This window comes from Patiria miniata, unplaced genomic scaffold (genome assembly GCF_015706575.1).
Source record: "Patiria miniata isolate m_02_andy unplaced genomic scaffold, ASM1570657v1 HiC_scaffold_13, whole genome shotgun sequence".
NCBI lineage: Eukaryota > Metazoa > Echinodermata > Asteroidea > Valvatida > Asterinidae > Patiria > Patiria miniata.
In genome coordinates this window covers 8,871,451-8,892,263 of record NW_024037051.1, presented here as the reverse complement: position 1 = coordinate 8,892,263, position 20,813 = coordinate 8,871,451, and the positions used below count along the sequence as shown (strand labels likewise).

Genomic DNA, 20,813 nt, shown 5'->3' with positions numbered 1-20,813 from the left:
CTGCTTTGAAGCACTATTCCAAGTGTTCGTTTTTATATTACACCGTCTTTTGTGAATGTAAACGACACTTGAAAATATGTGGTTTTGGACTTATTCGATTACACGAAGAATTTGACTCCCTGCAATCACACAAACTTCTCCCTGGCAATTTACGCCTCTACTCCCACATCAGGGAGCAATTTGTCGCCAAGGCAACAGGCATTCCGCATCGTTCATGAACTCAAGGGATGTGTAAATATTACATGGTTTTGGGGCAATACTTTTGGCGGTTGACATTCCTCACGGTATTTAACGCCACAAGATAGGCTTGCTTTGGAGAGAGTTTTAAATTCCACAAATTTGATACAGCTAGCTGTATAAATTGACTCATTTTGCTTAGGGGTCCTTGTTATTTTGGGACAATCGAAGTACCACTTAAGGTATTGTTACTGAAACTGAAGGACGTATATTTAAAGACGTCACATCATTCGATCTTTGCCATGGAAACCTAGGCTATTTTAAATCAAAACTTTCTTTGTTTTTTTTGTTTTCGTTTTGATTTTTTTATTCCATTGCTTTGATTTTATCCATTGCTTCAACTATAATTTTAAGTTCTACATGAGGGGCATTAATAATTGTGGAGGCCCAAATGTATTTGACCTTTTGTACCTAACTACCTACTTTATCCAAACTTCGTTTTTATCGAACATCAATATTAAAGTCTAACAACTTAATACTGATAGCTATTCGAATTTGAAAATGAGACTGATCAGGATGACCTGTAAGTAGTATTCAAAGTGAATACAAATACTGAAAGCAAAACAAAAATAACAAACAATGTAAAACCAAATTTTTGTTTCGGTTTCCTTTTGTTTGATGCATCTTATTTTTTTTTCTTCCCTTGTGATTGTCAGCTGTCTGTTGACATGCTTGAGATTCTGACTATTCTGACTTCTACATCCCACGGTAAAGGCATCCAGATATTTCATAAAGTGTGAAACATTCTTAGCACTCACCTGTGACTTTGAGTTCTGCCATTGCCGAGGCCCGTCCGACTTTGTTCACAAGACGACAGGTATACATTCCAGCATCACTCGGCTCCAAGTCAAACATCTCCAAGAAGAAAACATCTTTCTCCGTGTAAAGCTCATATCTCCCCTCGTCTTTGAGGGTCCGCCCCTTGTAGTGCCAAGACAGATCTGGTTTGGGATTTCCCTCGACGGAGACAGCAAAATATATGGACCCTCCCTCTGTTCCTGTTTGATCTCTGGGTTTCTGGGTGAAAGTAGGCGGTTTTTCATCAGCTGCTGGTTTCACCTGATAACGGGAAGCAAGGGGAGACGGAGATTTCGCTTTCACATCAACGGGGGATTTGGCGATTTCCACGGCAGGCTTCTCAACGCTCGACACGGTCGTGTTTCTCAATTTCCCCGCTGATGACGAAGATAGAACATCCCTGTAATTGACAGTGTTCCCATTGTTCTTTGGCTTGCCGGTGCCATCAAATAAATGTTTCCTATCATTGAGCCGAGACATGACTACAGATTCGATCTTGGCCGGTGATTTGCTTGATGTGTCTACAGCCTTGCCGTTCTCAAATTTGGCCGTGAGTTTGCCGATACCTCCCGGTAACACCCCTCGACGATTCATGGCGGGGCTCGCTTGCGGTTTCCTTGATGATGTGTTTTCCTTGGAGTCTTTTCCCAGGGACGAGGTTTTACTGGGTGACACTGAAGTTATCAAAGCAGACGATCCAGCAGATAAATCATTCGCTGTGGTCTTTACAACTACTTCAACTTCGGTTGGTTTTAAACTCTTAACAGAAGAATGATCGCCGTGCGTCTTTCCTTTTGGCATTTGATGCTTCTTTTCCGGAGGGGGTGCACTCACGACAGTTGCTTCGCTTACTTTAATTGTCTTCTCAGTTACACCCCGTGGGATGGTAATGTCAATCGTACTGGAACTACCCTTCGTTACGTTGATAACAGAATCTGTAGTCTGCTTTGTACTCGGCACTTCATTGGTAGTCTTTGTAAGTTTTATGTTTTTATTACTCAGCAATTTACTGCTGGTACCCTGATCGGGCTGGTCGACAGCCACTTTAGGTTCCTGGTATTTTAGTCGAGCAGACGAGAGCTCGCCACCCCTTGCATAGTTTACATCTGGTCGCTTTTGATCTTTCTTCCGTTCCTTATCGGCCACCTTAGCGGCACTATACTCGTATTTCTTTGAGCTCACCGGTTCGTTTGTTTTCCATTTTGATTTTGAATCTTGGGTGCTGGTTGTATTTTTCGCGAATTTCTCAATTTTAGCGGCAAGTGAGCCACCGCCTTGTCCAGGGTACAGCGCCCTATCCACTGATTGCGATCGTTTCTGCTGCGTCCCATTCGTCGGGTTCCATTTCCCACTCACCGGCGATTGCATGACTGGTTGCTGCTTTTCTGCTTCCAGATCCTGGGGACTCTTCAGGGGACTACCCTTGGCGAACTTCTCAATTTTCCAGGCGAGAACAGCGCCTGGTTTTCGAGAATTTACGGCCCTGTCTCCGAGAAGTTCGAAAGTTTTCTCGGTCCGATAGACCGGCTTCTTGGATTCTGGATAGCCTGATGATGTGCTGGATCTCTCGCTATCCGTCAAGGAATCGTCACTTGAGAGCCGACCGTTCGTCCGGTCGTGGTTTACCCTGATCGATTCGATAGGTCGACCTTTCAAGTGGGACTCCTCTCTGGATACTACCACTTTAGGCAACGACTTCACTTTGATCTCCCGTCCAGCGTAAATCTTCTTATCTGGTTTTGATTCGGGGCTGGATATTTTGTCCGTCTTCCCGTTCGATCCGGTGCCTGAGAACACAGAAATCTTTGTCGCGAACTGCGGCTTCAGAGGTTGGGAAGCAGATCTGACGCCGGCAGAGGGAACACGAGAACTCTTCAAGAGTTTGTTGTAAGCAGACTCGTAAGTCTCCCTGCTGGGGTAATTCTTACTGGCCTTGCTGTCGTAGGTCTTGGACTGTTCGGGTTTGGAATGGCGAGAGAGAATCTTGTCCCGTTGGTTCTGGAACTCGGGAGGAGGCTCGCTGGATGAACGGGTCTTCCGTTTGGATTCAAGCTCTGCAAGACGAAGTCGGGATGGCCTCTCGACGCTTGCGACGTAAGAGGGTTTGTCACTCTCTCCGGATGATGCTCTTCCTAGGCGAGACTTGATGCTAGTAATATCAGTCCCTGGTGTTGATCGTAAACTTGCCCGGGCACTATTCACAGTCTGTTTCGGTCCTTTCAGTCTGTCATCGTATCTTGAGATTCGTTCAGTCACCTTTCCGGTGTTGCCACTCCCTTTAGGCGATGTCTGATGATGAAACTCTAGATTACTTCCTCGCCCACGTTTGTACCAGGAATCCAATTCAAGCAGAGACGAGCTGGGACTAACGCCTGCGCTGGTGCAAGGAGAAGACCTCGGTGTCCAGTCACTCGAACTCTTCTCTCCTCCGGACAAATAATCAAAATCGGATCGGTTTGAAGACGTCTGGCTGTCCTTTCCACTCGGAGAGGTGACGAAATCGTTGGTGAGAGAAATCTCTTCCTGTTTCTGCTGATCTGTGGTCTTGGTTACATCTGTGGGGATTCTTAGATCGATCTGGTTATGTTGCGCCTTCTCGACCTGTCCAATGTGATCCTCAGTCACTGCTCTCTCGCCCAAGCTATGTACGGAATGCAAGCAAACAGAAAAGAGTCAGGCAACAACAACATACAATCTTTCAAGTCTCAGTCAAGACACTGCAGCCGCAACAAGGACTTGCCAAGGTCGCTTACACTTGTTAGGGTTCTCGTGAATAATAAATTGTCTGTTTATTTCGCGACGCCGAGGAGTTTTCTTTGAGCCTCTATACCGCGTGGTGGGTTTTTATTATGCTTCCATGACCTCATCATCATACTGGCAATTGTGGCTCGTTAAATACGGCTAGACATTGCGCATAGTAATCTGCATGTACTGTGCCAGAATTAAAAATTCTTCGAATCTTTATTTAGGAAGGGAAATTGACAGTAATTACAAGTGTTTGGATTTTATACAATGTATATTACTGTTTTTAACACTTCATAATAATGTCAAACGGTTTTTACGGTTTAAAACACAGAGACAAATATCAATTTAATTTTTTTTCTTAAACAAATCTAATAACAAATATTAATTTCAGAAAGCATGTACATAAGTTCTAGATTATGTCAACAGTACTAAGAAATATTTTTTTCTCGGAGAAAAATATTATGAAGGCCAATGACCCCCCCTCCACAAAAACTCTAGTATAACTACATTTTAAAAATATTTCTCCTGTGTTGTGTATAACAACTTTTTACACGTTTTTATTTATACATTCGTCACAAAATAACATGGCCAGAAGAATCGGCAAAATCCCAAATGAACATTTTCAGACTCAAATTATCAAACTGAAAACTTAGCTTCTACAGAGCGCTGACCCGAAGGGCTGAATGTAATCTATTAGTGGTTTCGTATTTGTCTTCCTTTGTATATTTTTTCTTGTCGCGCAAAGCGATCCAGGAAACCTGTCAACATGACCCGCACACTTTGTATGCCCCTCATTGAATAAAGGTCACAGGTTGTACACCCTCTCTCGTCCGGGTGAATACCTGTTTATTTGTCTACAGGTAAGAGCAAACAGTTTGAAGTTCCAACTTGTTCACCATGCCATTGGGGGAATGGTGTAAAGACACCGCAATCACATCCACATAACCTTCCACCTACTGCACTTAAAGGGAATATACATCATTTGCTTTTGCTGTAATTTTCAGAAATGGATGGAATTGGGGGGTTGGAAATATAAAGCAAATATAGATGCACTGACTTTTTGAAGGTTTTGGGTTTGAAAATGCTATAAAAACCAAGAAAAACGATCATTTTCCTGTAGTCTGGTTCCCTGACTCGATATAAGAAGAAACAGAGCAGATTACATACATTGGGGAATTGTAAGGTCAGGGAACCAGTCTAGCTGGCTCGTACCCGTTCATAGGTTTGTAATCGATTGCAAACAAGTGCAATGGTCAATTGGGGCCGGTATTTGAAAAAAAAAGCCAGTTGTTTCCAACGCTGATCGGCCGATCAGCGTTGGAAATTGATACAAAAATACCACTTTTCTTGAAAATGACAGTATACCAGGTGCCATAATTTTACAGGATGCTTTAGACTGTCATTTACCAACATCCTATTAAGGTATTTCGCAAAAACTTGGTAGTTTTGTTTTTCGATGTTTGCAAATGTTGTATATTCCCTTTAAGTTATAGGCTTTTCATTTAATGGTTGTAAGTAACAAGAACTGCAGACGAAGGTTGGAAATCGAAGACAAAATCGACTACATATAAAACTACAAAACTATTTTAAGAGAACATATTTGTTGTTATCTCCATTCCAAAGAACTTGGCCGGACTGGCTTGCCGTATACACCACCTTTAAACGTAAACAGCGCCCCCATGACATCTCATAATTTAATCGATAGCTGCAGTAAACTAATGTGATTTGTAGCATTTGTGTTATTAAAGCCAATTAAATATAATTTATTTATTTGTTTAAAGAAATGTAATCGTGAAAGTGGTTAAAATAAGAACTAAATAAATAAATAAGTACATTTATCTGAATGCCCAAGATGACTAGTCATCAGAAACAGACAAATTAACCCTAATTAAGAAAGCTACCCCACCAACAAAAAAGTTCACGATCGGATTATCATCGGAAATGTCGATTTCAAGTTGTCGATCCCTTTTCATAACGTCACATAAATCATTCAAGACATAAACATTCCAGTGATAGTTCAAAGCCATAAAAGCACGTCCTTCACTGGCGTCCGGAATCATTTCTTGTTGCACAAAAAAGATCAAATGTCACTCCCTCTGCATCCACATCTCTTAATATTTAAAGGGTTCATGACATCAGTTTTACCGGGGCTGATATTTTGTGCAACTTTCTCCTCCTCTTAAAGGGAATATACAACATTTGCAACCATCGAAAAATAAAACTACCAAGTTTTTATGAAATACCTTAATAGGATGTTGGTAAATAACAGTCTAAAGCATCCTGTAAACTTATGGCACCTGGTGTGAAGTCATTTTCAAGAAATGGTATTTTTGTAAAAATTTCCAGCGGTGGTCGGCCGACCACCGTTGGAAAAACCTAACTATTTTTCAACTACTGCTCCAAATTCACCATTAATTCAGTCCAAATTTTGTTCGCTATTGGTTACATGTTCATGAACGGGTGCAGGCCAGCTAGACTGGTACCCTTACCGTACAATTTTCCGGCATCTGTAAATTGATCCATTTTATATTTAGTGGAGTCGGGGAAACAGACTACTTGAACAGTTTTGTTTTTCTTGGTTTTTCCAGCATTTTCGAACACAAAACTTCAAACATGTCAGTGTAACAATATTTGATCTATTATACTAACCCCTCAAATAGTTCATTTCTGAAAATTACAGCAAAAGCCAATGATGTATATTCCCTTTAAAGGTATGAAGCTAAGACACTGTTCAGTTTAGGGGTTTTCTTTTCAAATCGTGAACCCAAAAGTTGCTCACTGAAAATGATTGTGGGAAAACTTCGCTCACTGGCCTAATGTCAGGTACTGAATCAACAACATGATCAGCAAAAAGAGAGAACATTTTCGATAAAATTGTGGCAAATTGATGCTCAAATAGCTGTAACATTGAGGTTTCTGCCTGAAGTTACATCACACTTTTGCTCATGAATGTGGACATTTGCAATAGCATGAAAACCAAAAAGGCACCAAATATCCCCTTAAAAATAGCAAGAATTGGGACACAAAAAGGGTGCATTTCCAAGGTTTGCATAAAATAAATTACGTTATGTGGGCCCTTTAAGTAGAGAAAGTGGGAGGGGTGGGAGGTGGGAGGTTAAACCTCACCCAACCCGTCCCGGAATGTTGACAGGCAGTTTATCCTGAATGTTTTAATTCAATGTCAGCCCTCCTCTCTGTACCACTTCTGGCCCGAAGAAAATATGCAACTTTCTTTAAGTTTATGGAGGGGGGGGGGGGGTACCGTGGAAACCGATTTCAGCTTGTATTTTGAACGAGTCAACAGATTTTTTTTTAAAATCTACGTAGAAAAAGACGAAAAACAGTGATGAGATGACTAGGTCATATTTTGGCAATGCTTTTGTTCGCTTTGAGCTAGCTACGGTAATCAGTTACCGGTTGAACACGAATCCGGCCAATGGCGATACCAGCGTCACCTAACATCAATCACGACAACGTTAACGTTCAGAGTAAACAAATTAAGGACAACACTTTAGAAGCATGTCAACAATCCGCTCACGCAAGATCAGGCATTAATAATACTGAACAAGGAGACCGCTTTTTAGCAACAAAAGCAAGAAGTTTTGGCAACAAGCCGAGTGGCTTACTGGTTCATTGTTGAGTGATTAACGGGAGATTTAACAGTTAACCGGTAATTGAGGACGCAATCTGTCCTCAAGTTAAACCACTTAACTCTGATTATTAATAGCCACTTGATGACAAACTGCCCTCGGGCGTTAAACAATCTCACGTTCTTAATAAGCTGAGTGAAAACATCAATGGGAGTTCCCTTTTCCCCTTGAAACTTTCGACCCTTTCCGATCGCTCCTTTCATAAGTACGTGAACATAAATAAAGTGCAACTCTTGAAACCTTTTCTAGACCTAGTTCAATGAGTTTTTGTTTCTGTTTAGTATGACTTCATGTTGTGAACAACTCAGTTTGTGTGGGTGTTTGAGGAATCAAGTGTCATTTGGTACGAAAGAGACAAACAGAGATTTCCTGGACGCCTTAGGCAGTTCCTGTTTAAAACGTACAAGTATGTGCTCTGTTTACTTCTAGAGAAAAGCTGTAAAGCATGGCTTTCGTGAAAGTGGTTTACGGAAGATTTGGAGTCCATCGACCTCTCGTCAAGTCTTTCTTTTCACTTCAAAGAAAAGCCACTACAGGTTGTCAAACTGTTCTCATACTACATGGTTCAGCCTTGTTTTCTCGGATCTGCCATTTTGTCCAGAAATGTTATCGAACAAATTCCATATGCTGCACAGTTATTATACGGTCTGTAAAAGAAAACAATTTTTAAAGCACTCGGTTCTCTTGTAAAGCTTTCGATTCACGCTGGTGGCTTCAGATAAAAATTAAAAAGATGAATCCTGGCTAAAAATACAGTAGCATGAAATGCATGATTTAAGGCATCAACCTAGTTAGAGTGGCAAATGATGGGGTTACGTGTCTGAAAATCAATGGCCACAGTTAAACAAAAGACAATTTCCCAAAGTGCAGTTCGTTCATTTGCACGGAAGGTTTATCATTTATAAGACTGAAACGATAGGTACGTCTGCTTTTAGTTACCATTGCCAATCAATTAGTGATAAGAAAACAACAGGTGTTAAGATTAACATACCTTTGTTCAGAAGGTGCACCGTCGTCCTCTCCTTCCGATCCGTCTCCACCAAGCACTGTGCAAAAAAGGACGGTGAAATATCACAACATGAGTACTGTGTAAGGAGGGACATACCAAAATGTTGCCGAATACTTTACAAAACCACTGCGGACCGACATGGCCGTCTGAAGCTCAGAAGGGGGTAGAGCACTGGTTTTAGGGCCGTCTCTCAGTGGTATAAGTGCTGTCAATATGGTTTGTGTTTAGCCCCAATCAACTGGCGCTGTGATTTGACCTAGATTGCAGGCACACTCTCGTCTGATACCCAGACTCGCCAGACGGTAAAATCATCAAGATGACCCGCCGCAGGATTTGTTTTTCTGTGACCTCCAGGTTGTTATGTTGTTTGGTCTGAGCATGGAGGCAGAATTAGACTTCTGAGTCCGGTCTGAGCACGGGGAGTAAACCGAGGCCTTCTTGTCTAGAGACCCGTGGACTCTCGGCAGTGAAGGATAGAGGAAGGAATGCAGTAGACAATATGGTGAGTAAGTATAGGTTCTTTACCTTGCTTGGAGCCAGTGATGGCCTTATTTCTAAATATTCCAATGACTTTTTGGGATAGGAACATCAACGTGATGTCTAACGACAGCCCAAGGTTTTACTTTCAATACCTCTTTGGGACATGTCAAGACTAGCTGCAATTAATATTTGATTGGCTGAAAGGTGTTAAAGTAGATGTCAGCATGCAACAAAACTAAGCTTTTTATTTCTTAAAAATCAGTTTTATTTTTCTCAATTTCAAAAGCATATTTGTTTTCAAATCAAAAGCAAACTAATTCATGACCATAAACTACACACACTATCATCAAACTTGACCTTTGAACTGCGTAGAACCAATTCTTTGTCAACAGACACGACAGTTCAAATGTTATCCCCAATAAAAGCACTGTGTAACCAAAGTTCAAGATATCGTTAACGCAAAGCGCTCAAATTTTGTGGAAGGTAAACCTACATTCCGGAAGCACTGCCGTCTTGTTTCTTTATTCAACTACGCTATATAATAAGATAATACGTCGAGTGGCAATTTAATATTTCAGGTGCATTTCAATTTTCAACTGTACACGTTGGTCAAGTGCTTAATTCAATTGATCTACACCAACTTTTACTATACAGTTAAAGAAAACCATCACTTTATATTACCATGGAAAAGTACTAGTGCAGTTGACCTTCTGAAGCGAGGAATCGGATTCCAATTGTTTTGGTCAATATTGTTTTTACTACCGGCTCCATGCAAAGCCGAGATGATTAAAAATGAGATACTTGAGATACTTCTATCTGGAAAATATTCTCCCAGCAATAGTTGAAATTCTAACGGAACCGAATTTGATTGATATTCACCGATATTTATTTGGATGATTATCGAAATCCACATTTCATTCCAGATAATTCGACATAATACGAGTTAATACGAGATAAGACATGCTATGTGACTGCACACCTGTACTGATAAACCTCCAAGGTATCAGTGGCGACAAGTGGGTCAATCCGAATGGAATTCGTTCTTTGACCGCTGGAATATCTAGCCATTAATATACCCGGATCCGAATTAACGTGCTACGACCAGTAGTAACACACTTCTCTACGAGAAGCTGCTTCAGCTGCGTCCAAAGACGCAGGTGTAAATGCAAGCCGCAGACAAAAAAAACCAACTGAGGGCGCACTTCAACTAAGATCGTGCTACTTCGTAAACACGTTCTGTGAAATGTATGCAGTGATGTGTATGGTGTTATTGATATCAGGTGTAAGCTGCCTCAGTACGTGCTCCATTTGGAACTTTTCTCGTATTACACGTAATTCGAATTCATCAGCATGCTTGCCAATTTGTTCCACCTGACCTCAGTGCCGAGGTTATCAAAATACTGACGCGGAAACAAAAGTTTGAAATGTAAATGTATAGTAAATGTAAAAAAAAAAGAGAGGAATGTTCGTATACCTGTATAATCCGATATCAATCTTAGCTACCTTCAGATAAATCCGTTTGGAAACGAATTTCATTTGTACTGTCTCACATTATTAACAGTTGTCACATTATAAAAAGCCTTTCCGAAATTAAAAATGATACATTATGCACAAAGCAAATAGATATCCCAAATTGCAAGTTTGCTAAATTGCATTTCGTTCCCTTTTTCGATAGTAATTTGAAATCTTTACTTCACAAATTCATAATTTGAATATTCTAGTTGGATAGACATGGAACAGTCATGAAAATCGTGCTGGGCAACTTTATATTCCCTTAAAAAGTCGATAAGGTGCAAATTGGGACTGTAGGGTAATCAGAGGTCCTTGAAATGCCGCTACCGACCAAAAGAACTGCTTTTTCTCCTGCATCTTTTCATCTATGAATTGCTCAGACAGACCGCAGACACGGAAATGTCACTTCACGAGTCATCAACCGACCTCAGTGAACAAACCCAGGCGGAAAATAAGGGGGAAAGGCGGCAAAACTACAAAGAAAGCAAAGTGCGCATCGTCAGTTGTTTTTCCTTTCGAGAATTGAGGTGTTTTGACTCGGAGAAAACAACACAAACCTGCAAAATGCCCTAGGAATGTATCATAGACTTTTTGTTATTTTGCTGTAGGAATTTACAAGTCTGGCGAGCTCTTCCGAGTAAACAATAAGAAGTTGAGGGCGTCGTTAGGAAAACAAGGTTCTTTTTTTTTGGTAAACAAGACATGTATATAAGCGCGTTTCGCTGGACACCTCATTAGGTAAATATGCCATCTTCAATTTCCTTCCCAATTTACTTAACTTGAAGCATTGAAGCAGGGTGCTAGATGACGGGCGCTAGTGTGTACCGTCACAATAGTTGCTCACCCCCATGTATTGATTACTAGTATTTGCTACCGCCAGACGAACAATAGCTAGCTGTTGCAAGAGGGTATACAGTGGTAACAGCTATCGCATACGCCATACCATGAATGTCGATATGTTTACTGACTTTAGATAGCGCAGGCATTTTATGATCAAGTGTGGCCTACCGAGCACAGTATAAAAACTGTATACGCGAAGCTGGCGGGTGTACTGTTTTACAATCTATGTGTAAATGTTTACGATGTAAAAGGTGTGTAAGGGCACGCAAATGTCAGTATTGTAAATCATTCAACACATCCCATATTACCAGACAGACTTCGGCCATTTTTATAAGTGAAGTAACAAACTATACAAGCCCATACCGATGCTACAAGCAAGATGAGGATAACACAAAAGACGCATAATGCTCCTGTCCTCCGCACTTCTTTTCTACACTTCAAGGACAAAATTTGTTCGCAAATTGTTCAATGGACTCTTCACGAGAAATTAGGTTCGGTTTTTCATAATAAGCCGACTCTTCAATGACGGTGCCAGCACTGTTTATTTAACTGATTGTGGTGCACTACGACGGTTTCTTATTGTGAGGACTTTCCTCGGTTGCGCCCACGCAAGAAGAGCAGGAACTGCAAGGAAGTATAGGCCTATGTTTTTTTTATAGACTATATTAACGAGTCGGCCATATTAAAATGAACACGAGGTATAGACTCTTCATTTTTGGAACTTACGAGTAGAAATGAAAGCAATGGAATAAAATTTCTTGACAAATTAATACCATTATGCTCTCATGAATAATTTAAAATTTGTGATTAAACGTACCCTAATTTTTAAAGCCATATTTAACACACACAAAAATGAAAGTGAGGATTGGAACGCACTCCAATCATAAAATAGTCTGGCACCATCCCATTCAACATTTTACAACTTATAAAATAGATTCAGGGAACACGATTGAAAATTGCTTCCTCGTGAAAAAAGGTCTATTGGTAAGGTTCAATGATATTGATATGTGGGGTGAATACCCATGTTCGCCCAATACCTATGTTCCCCCAAATCCTTAGGGTTAGGGTCAGGGTTGACAACCCTTACCCTAACCCTAACCCTAAGGATTTTGGGGAACAAAGGATTTTGGGGAACATAGGTATTGGGGAACATAGGTATTGGGCAACATCGGGTAGACCCCGATATGAGAGAATATGAGGGATGTGCATTCCTATTCCTCCATGCCTTGCCCTACCTCTTCTGTCTTGGACACGACTCATTCAAATGAATAGCTGTTAGGTAGGCAGTATTGAATTCCATAGTGAAAGCCTCTTATTCAAGTGGGCATACCGCATAGATACCATTTTGCCCCAACCCTTTCTCTGGACACACCTCTTGCTTAATTAGGTAAGCAAGTTTGCTAATTGGAAAATTATAATTCATGGAAAATTCTGCATAATGCATAACATTAAAATGAATAATGATGACATCATCTTACCTTCGACAAGGAGTTCACCCTCGCTGTATGCCACCCCTGCAGCATTTCTAGCCTCACACTTATACACCCCCTCATCATCAGGCCCCGCCTCCCGAATAATCAACGAGCACAGATCCTCCCCTTCAAACTCGATCCTGAAGTGTCGGTTCTCCTTAATTTCCCTCCCATCCTTGTACCAATACACCTGCGGCTCAGGAAAGCCCGAGATCCGGCAATCAAATCGGGCAGCGCTGCCTTCAAAGACATCGCAATCACGGATATCTTGGTGGATGGCAGGTGGTTGGTAGGTTCTTTTACGGGTCCTGTGGCCCCGATACACGGCCTGGATCGTGGTGGCCGCGTCGGTCACTTCCCGAGCGGGATTGTCCACGTCTATATCCATGTCTTCCGAGTCTGAAGTATGACTGTTGAAATCGGCAAGACCGTGGTCTGAAGCTCGATCGTACTCAGCAAAGTCCGAGGTGCGGTCTGAACTGGTCAGGTCGCTTCCGTAGTTTGAGAAGGGTGCCTCGGTGTCAATGGTCAGTGTATCCCGCGTGGTTGTGAGCTGAGTTACGGTCGGTGTAGTAATGGTAGACTCATCCGTATTATCTGCTTCACCACCTGTATCTATATCAATAGCTCTGCGGGGAGGCGAATCCTCTGTTTGATACCTTTCCAAGGGCCGAGCTGCTTGTACTATTCTATCACTGGCCGCCTGGTGCACCAGTGGCTCATCCCGATCGTTCAAATCGATATTGGAATCGTCACAAGCCTGTGGTTCGATTTGCTGGTGATCTTCTTGTTGTGCTTGCCTGTTAGCGTCCTCTTCTCGCTTCGCCTTCAGCAAGTCTGCCAGGGAAGTTGAGTCGTTACTCGTCAACGGATCCTGACCTGTCGATTTCTTATGGTTACTGAATAGCCTCAGGGCCGTCATACGACCAATAGCTCTCACTGCGGTAGCCGTTTTCTGTAGTGCAAAAAAATACAGAATTCAACAAAATCCGAGTTAGTATGAACACTGTGTACACAAAACTATTACGAACCTTTTTTCTTGTCCAAAAGAAGACTTACATTGACGGCAGGTTATAAAGCGAAACAACCCAAGCTGCCCAGAGGACATAATAAATTGGGATTGATATGCCAGGGGGGTTCCGTGCAAGCAGCTTACCTACATTGATTATTCTCCTGGTTTTACTACAGAGCACGCTACGCCATAGCTACACCACCACGTCCCCATTCTGTAATGGAATGCATCTTTGGTCGTTGGTTCACACAATAGGGTTAACATTACTCTGTGCCGAACCGCAGGTATATGTAAATATCCCCCTGCCAAGCATTACTGCAACTGTACAATTAACAAGTGTGTACAAAGGCTATCTGGTTTCTAAAAGTGGCTACCCGGGCTGTAGCATGTGCTGATAAAACAAGGATCGGTGTGGCCGGATCACCTTTCGAGACCCCAAACTTTGCAGAGGGCGCGAACAATGGAAGTGGCAGTTTTAGCTCATTCAAAAGAACCATGAATGCATGAACACATCTCCTTGAGAATTCTCACCACACACTTGGCGACGCCAGGAATATTACAGTCGCCCATAATATCTTCAAGTACTTATTTTTCCCCCAACCTATAGGCTTAATGGTCATTATGAGGCTCAGGTAAACCCTTCACGGCCCATCACAAGATCATGGATCGATCTCAGTACTAGCACGGGTCGTGGTATAAATTCGGAAATTCCTTTATCTGGTTTTTATCGATTAGGATTAGAGCACCGCTAATTATGGCTGGGCACTGACTTTACGTCACTGTGTCTTGCCGCATGTGAATCGAATAAAAAATGTTTCACCCCTTAGTCTATATAGTTTATATACCTAACGGGCTTGCCGCTTTCATGCTTGGACTGAAACCCTCGACAATACAAGTACGACGTTCGCACTGTTACTGTCAGGGTAGATAAGCCAGTTTCATTGCCATGCAAACATATCGGACAGAATGATGGATTGCCTACGAAGAAAAGTAAAATCTTTTCTACGCCGACAATTTGTGATAAATAAGTTGTCAGAGAAAATAATACGTGCTTTTAAGTGCAAAAACAAGTTCGTTCCTAATTTCAAAACTCCTCCTTCTTTTTGCGTTTCCTGTATTCAGTAGCTCTATCGTGACCCAGTTCAATCACGAACAAAGACCACCAATTGGAGGAATAAAAATTCAAACTTTATAGACCGCAGCCTTTAAAATAACGATGTCTGTGGTCTGGGTATTCTTCTTCTAGCTCTCAAGTCACAAAAAATCGACTCAAGGGAGCGCAAATTACGCCCTTAAAAGTGCTTCAAATTGGAGGTCAAGCTATTGAACTAAACCAACATGGCCGGCCGCGATATCCAGTCAGAAAAAAACACGAATTCTGCTATTCTTAAAACTTTAAACCAAACAATAAAAGCAGAGGAATGGAGCACTGAAAACTATAGCTAGAGAACTTCAAAAGCTAGCCGGCACATTCCGTGGTACACGCGGGTCGAATCACTTACCGGTTCACGGATTTACGCGGCCGAGACACGGAGACTGCTAGGATTAATTGAGGGCAAAAGGCCAGGCATAAAAGTCCCGAACCCTTTTAAAAATGGACTGTAAAATCGGAGGTGGAAAGCAGAAAATGTGATGGAGGAAAACAGGAAACCGGATAATGACACGAACATGACGTATTCCCATCAGGGCGCTCGACAGCTTGAAACTGTTTCATACCAATTTGACTTCAGGCGATAAGCTTCTGTGGCGGACGCTTTGCTGTCAGGGTAAACTTGGAAAAACATTTCAAATCATTCAAACTGTGACAAAAATGTGAGTAATAAAAAACAAACAAATCGGCTTACCAATGCACTTAAACGCAGACCACAATGCACAGACAGCAACTGCTCTTGTATGACCTAACCATGATCAAACTCAAACCCTACACACAAAGGACCCGACCTCACATTGGAATAAATTGTCCATCTTTTATCCCATTTTCGTTAGGCGAAAATAGTTCAGATGAAATCGATTTGTCATGTTGACAGATCTGCATGTGTGGGCCACGTTTTTCTTAAACAATCCTCTAATAAGATTCATAAAGGTTGCTCTCTACACAAGAATAATTTACGACTTGCTTATTATGGCCAGATTTGTAATAGCTGTAAATCATTTCTGGTCCGCCAGCACGATATGGAAGACTGAAATGTATGGCATTAAATATTCTGCCGAGGGAAAACGTGTTTGTTTGGGTTAAGAGTTGAAAAGGAATGTGGACGTTAAAAAACCCGACAATGTACTGTGATAAACACCGTATTATGCAGAGTTTATGAGTCAGAAGCGACAAAAATATTTACTCCTTTTCGCTTTAAAAAAGGGAGATGTTTCGCGGAAGTCTAAACAATGAAATCCTTGAGAAAACGAAGACACATCTTGCGTGGGTGTTTCTGCTGCAATGGGCCGAATGTGTATAACAAAACCATGCATTTTAAGAAGTTGCTATTCAAGCTTTCAGAGAATCGGATCAGCAAATGTCTTTACCACGAAAGGCAAGTCCGTTTCAGCGCAGTTTTTCCGGCACCATTTTGTGAATAAGTTTCGACACCAATATTAATTGTCCGTGGTCAACATGTTGCCAATTATACGCATTTGCTCATGGGATGAAAGGTCGTTATGATATCCTTATAACTTGATATTTCATAAATAATGAAAGGTTTGTGGAAACACCATGTGCGAATAATTTCTCAACTAAGAGAATGGTTCTGTAAAGAACCAGAGGTATAAACTCGACGTTCCGGTCAGTATGCTCTGACCGTCTTCAGGAGAGTGTCAGAGCATACTGACCGGAACGTCGAGTTTATACCTCTGGTTTTATTCAGAACCATTCTCTTAGTTGAGAAATTATTCGCACATGGTGTTTCCGCAAACCTTTCATTATTTAGTATCTCCACAATGCAAAGCCTCAAATCTTACTTGATATTTCATGTTTTTCGAAACAAAGAGGTTATATTTGCCAAGTTTGTGTTCGGTTGTTGGTCAGTTTTCCAGCTCCCAGTTATGACCAAGATGAACAATGATGGATACAAATAATGAGTCTCATGAAGGGTTCGTCTTTTTTATATCACTAAAAATACTTAAAGTCAATGTGAAAACAGTCGTCCATTTTAGTGCCACAGAGTTTAAGAGTGGATCTTACTAATAACTGCATTGTGTTATTTCAAACAACGCGGCCTGAAAGGTTCGCAAACTGTTGCCCACAATTTGATTCATCGTTATTTTGTCGAACACCCGAGAGGATACTTTTATCAAAAGATGCATTATGATGAAAAAGAGTCACTCGTAAACGAAAGGAGGCGGAGGAGGATTAGTAGGAACAATGGAGGAGAGATACAATGATGACTTCTGACAGGAAGAAAGTGGGGGGTCTTGCCTGTCCACGCCCCAAGGCGAGACCCTTTTCTTTACAATTCTCAGTTGACCGACTCTTCTTCACGCCTCGGTGTGTGTTTGCTGGCGGGTAAATAACACCGAGTTTTGGGTCAGTTTTTCGGCTTCGCCGTTCATTCTCTCTCGGCCCCTAACCCATGTCGTATGCGTGCTTCGTTGGTCAAAATCATCAACCATCCAGTCTTACATGGAGGCTAAAGTTGTTTATCTTGAGGGATTTATCCTCCCTTGAGATTTCATTTTCTGTTAAATTTTGTCCCTTTCATGCTGGGGTGCAAATATAGTACCTGCTATTGTCCCAAATTAATTACAATTGAGTGGCATCAGCGTGTAATCTTTTTCTAAGGTTATGACCCCGATACTCTTTGCGGGAAGTCTTGAACATTGAAAATCAACGAGGGTAGACTCGAGGTTTTCATGACGCCATTGTACGGTTTAATCACTAAGTCTGTCACTCCATAGGCTGGTAACTTAGAATTCAATCACACCCCGTTAAAATGATTTGATCTTCCTCAAATACAGTGATTACTGTCTGCCACAGTCACCGATAATCGGTATCGGTATATATAGCGCAATCAGTAAGGGTGCAATGAGTACTGCCAAAGGGTACTACTACTAGCTGACTAGGGATCCATTTATTTCAAATTGTCATAGCGACCAGGTTGACGAACTAGCTGAAGACCAACATCTTGCAATTCTGAAAGTCTCCCGGGAATATTTCATTTAACTCAAAAACTTAAAAGCGAGCAGTTTTCCGACAATAATCATCAAATGTGAGAACAGCCCTTCGACAGAAAAGCAGTAAAACATCATAATTTAACAGCAGAGCAGGAAGGACATACCAATGCGAAACCACTAACTTGCGAAAAAAAGGTGATAACATTTCATTCATTACCATTCCTGTACCTGGGTGCTTATATACCTTTTAACTTTATGAGCATTATTTTTCTAAATATTCATCCAAATGAATATTGTGTGTGCTCTGTCCGTCCTCCTGAAACGTCCGAAACGTCGAGTTCTACACTCAACCAACCGGTTCTTTTCAGAACCACACTTCTTCCAAGAAGAGATTCAATCCACTTGGTGTTACCCGCAATCTTTCTACTTTTTCTCATCCGCCATGCAAAGCTTCAAGGCATATATATGATAGAGTACACTTGAAACATCATTCATGTTTAATGTATCAGTAAAGAAAAAGTTCCAAACTTCGTGCTTAATTTAATCCATAACTCAATCGACAAAATGTAAGATATTGAAATAATTTTGTAATCCAAGTCTGCTACTCACCCTTGACAGCAAGCCTTTGCTCTTCTGAGCGTTCGGATTCTTGGCATCCATACTGGTAAAAAATTACCGAGCAAAATGAGGAAGAAGTCACAAAAAAGGTTGGCAGGTTGTCCACTAGCACTCCCGGTCCCAGACAGCAGACACGCTACAACCACCTCACGACTCTGCAGACCTGGTTTAACTTTTGCCTTGGCTCGCTTTGATCCCGCGGTTTTATTCGAGGTTTTAATAGTCCCCGCCAAACAAGGCAACCGATTGTTCGGCCCTGCAAGACCCGCAGCGAGTGACCCTCTTCAATCACTGCACCCCAGAAGTTTCCCGGATTTGATGACGTCAGGTTTTTTCTCAGATCACGGAGGGCCAAACACCTTGCCCTAGAAGCAAAGCTGTCCTCCAACATTATCTTCTCACAGCGGTGGGTACTTGTGCCATCATTCTCTCTCCTCCTTTCCAAAACTCTTCTGGGAAGACTTGCAAGTGAGGTAACTCCACAACAAAACAATGCACACACCAACACCATCTGAGTTTGTCATTGTCAAAAAGTGTGCCTTTATGCAGGGCCAAAACCTTTAGCAAACAGGGTAACAAAAACGGGCAAATCTCAGCGGTATACAGATCCAAATTTGAACAAAGTCCTCCCGAGGAAACGTTAGAGAGAAAAGTTTTCAGTATTCCCTGAAGTCCCTGTGGCTAGGAACCTTCGAGTGCAACGACCTGTTTTTCTCCTCACAAGTTCTGACTTTAGAATATCAACAAGGACGTTTGATTGACATGAAGTTCATTAGAATGTTCAGGAACTAATGGGTCATTAGCAAGTGTTGGGATTAAAAGCTGAGGGAATTTATGAATGAGGAAAAGAATGCTGTCTGCGTCTGTATAAACACACTTTTTGTCCCTATAGACAGCTGTTTGGTCAAAGTTTCTTGAATTGGTTATACTGAATGTGTGGTAATTAGCACATTTTGGTCAGGAGTCCTTGTTCAGTTTTCTAACCAGCAGACGCCCTCTTGTAGCACCTCAACACACAAGGTTCTTGGGATAATCTCTTGGGCCTTGTGTTGAGTGAGTTGACTGACCTCAAGCAGATTAACCTTACTCAAGAGTTAGATCCTTCAAAAGACAACATTCACCGACCAAACATGCGTTAGGAATAATTCAATCAGCAATAGGTTATTGCAGTCGGGGAGTGCGCATCTAGTGGGTTTGGGAGAGTCCAACGTCAACAACTGCATCTGTTGTATAATGTTGAGCAACATGTAAATACCACGGGCGTGTGCATGCCGGCTGGTATTAGATGGCAAGGGGAAGATAGAGAGGGAGAAGCTGGAAAGTTTGATTCAGTTCAGATTTATTTTTCTTCTTTTTTTGTAATGAAATCAAAGGTTCTTCAAAACAGGTCAGGCACAGTAAGCTGAAAATTCTGCAGAGAGAAGCTGATGGTAACATGCTATATAACAAGATCTTACGCTGTCTGTCTGTGTGTCACGCTTTTTGTAGAAGGCCTAAGGAGTTTGCGGAAGCGCAAAATGCAAGGATTATTGGAGAGGTATCCAGTGTATGCTGGTCATGCTCCGATTTCATTGTCCTCTGAAGTCACGGTTGGCACGCGAAAAAAATTATGTATTTGAATTTCGTTCTGCTTCTTTGGCAAATTTGTTTGTTTCTTTGACACTTTGAATGCATTATCGCTGTATGACGCGAAACATAACGTTGATGATGAAAAATGTGGCAAAATTGCTTCACCAAGATTTACCACGCCCACAGTGGGGTCAACATGCAAATATGGGTCAAAGCAGAATACAACCCTTTAACCGTCAATCGTACAAATTCGCACGATATGAAAAGGCATTTCAAAACCTTACTGTACAATCGACCTCTTCTCAAAAGTACGTCGATTGAGCCAGAGGGCTTTACGACTCCATCTTGACCATCCAGCCAGCAGGTGCCGCGCGAAGCGCGGCATCCCGCTAGTAAGGAAAGCCCTGGAATGATATTTCATGGAAAACATCACAACAGTAAGTCCACTTTTTACCACTCGAATCCAGAAACAGGTCTGGCAAGACGAGAAGAGTACCACTACGTCAACCTGACACCCTCCTTTTTTCCTTTAGTTTATCGGATAAAAAAAATTGCAAACAAAAAAGATGTACTTGGCGAATTAACCCACCTTATTATGCACGTTATAAGGGTCCCACAGTTAAGATATATAGGGAAACAAGCAACACACACTAAACGGATTACGTGAGAAGACGGCTTTTACACCGTAAACATGACTTATGTTGAGACGTGTAACTTATTATTTGTTGGTGCAAATAAACCCAGCTGCCCCAAACACAGCCCTGTCG

General features: G+C 41.6%; 1 protein-coding gene across 7 annotated transcripts in view; it reads right to left on the bottom strand.

Moving 5' to 3' along the window:
• The window catches only part of LOC119721200 (myosin light chain kinase, smooth muscle-like), a 75,994-nt gene that overhangs the window by 27,514 nt on the left and 27,667 nt on the right, over positions 1-20,813 (bottom strand). For 2 of the 7 annotated variants that reach the window (XM_038191127.1, XM_038191126.1), the window contains exons 8-10: positions 12,750-13,698; positions 8,422-8,476; positions 996-3,676 (exon numbers count right to left, since the gene is read on the bottom strand). In XM_038191127.1, the coding sequence (XP_038047055.1) occupies positions 996-3,676; positions 8,422-8,476; positions 12,750-13,698 (3,685 nt within the window). Of the gene's footprint in view, positions 1-995; positions 3,677-8,421; positions 8,477-12,749; positions 13,699-13,802; positions 14,151-14,286; positions 14,341-18,468; positions 19,165-20,813 lie in introns of those variants that run through there. The other 5 variants (XM_038191129.1, XM_038191130.1, XM_038191131.1 and 2 more) reach the window with 5 other exon arrangements.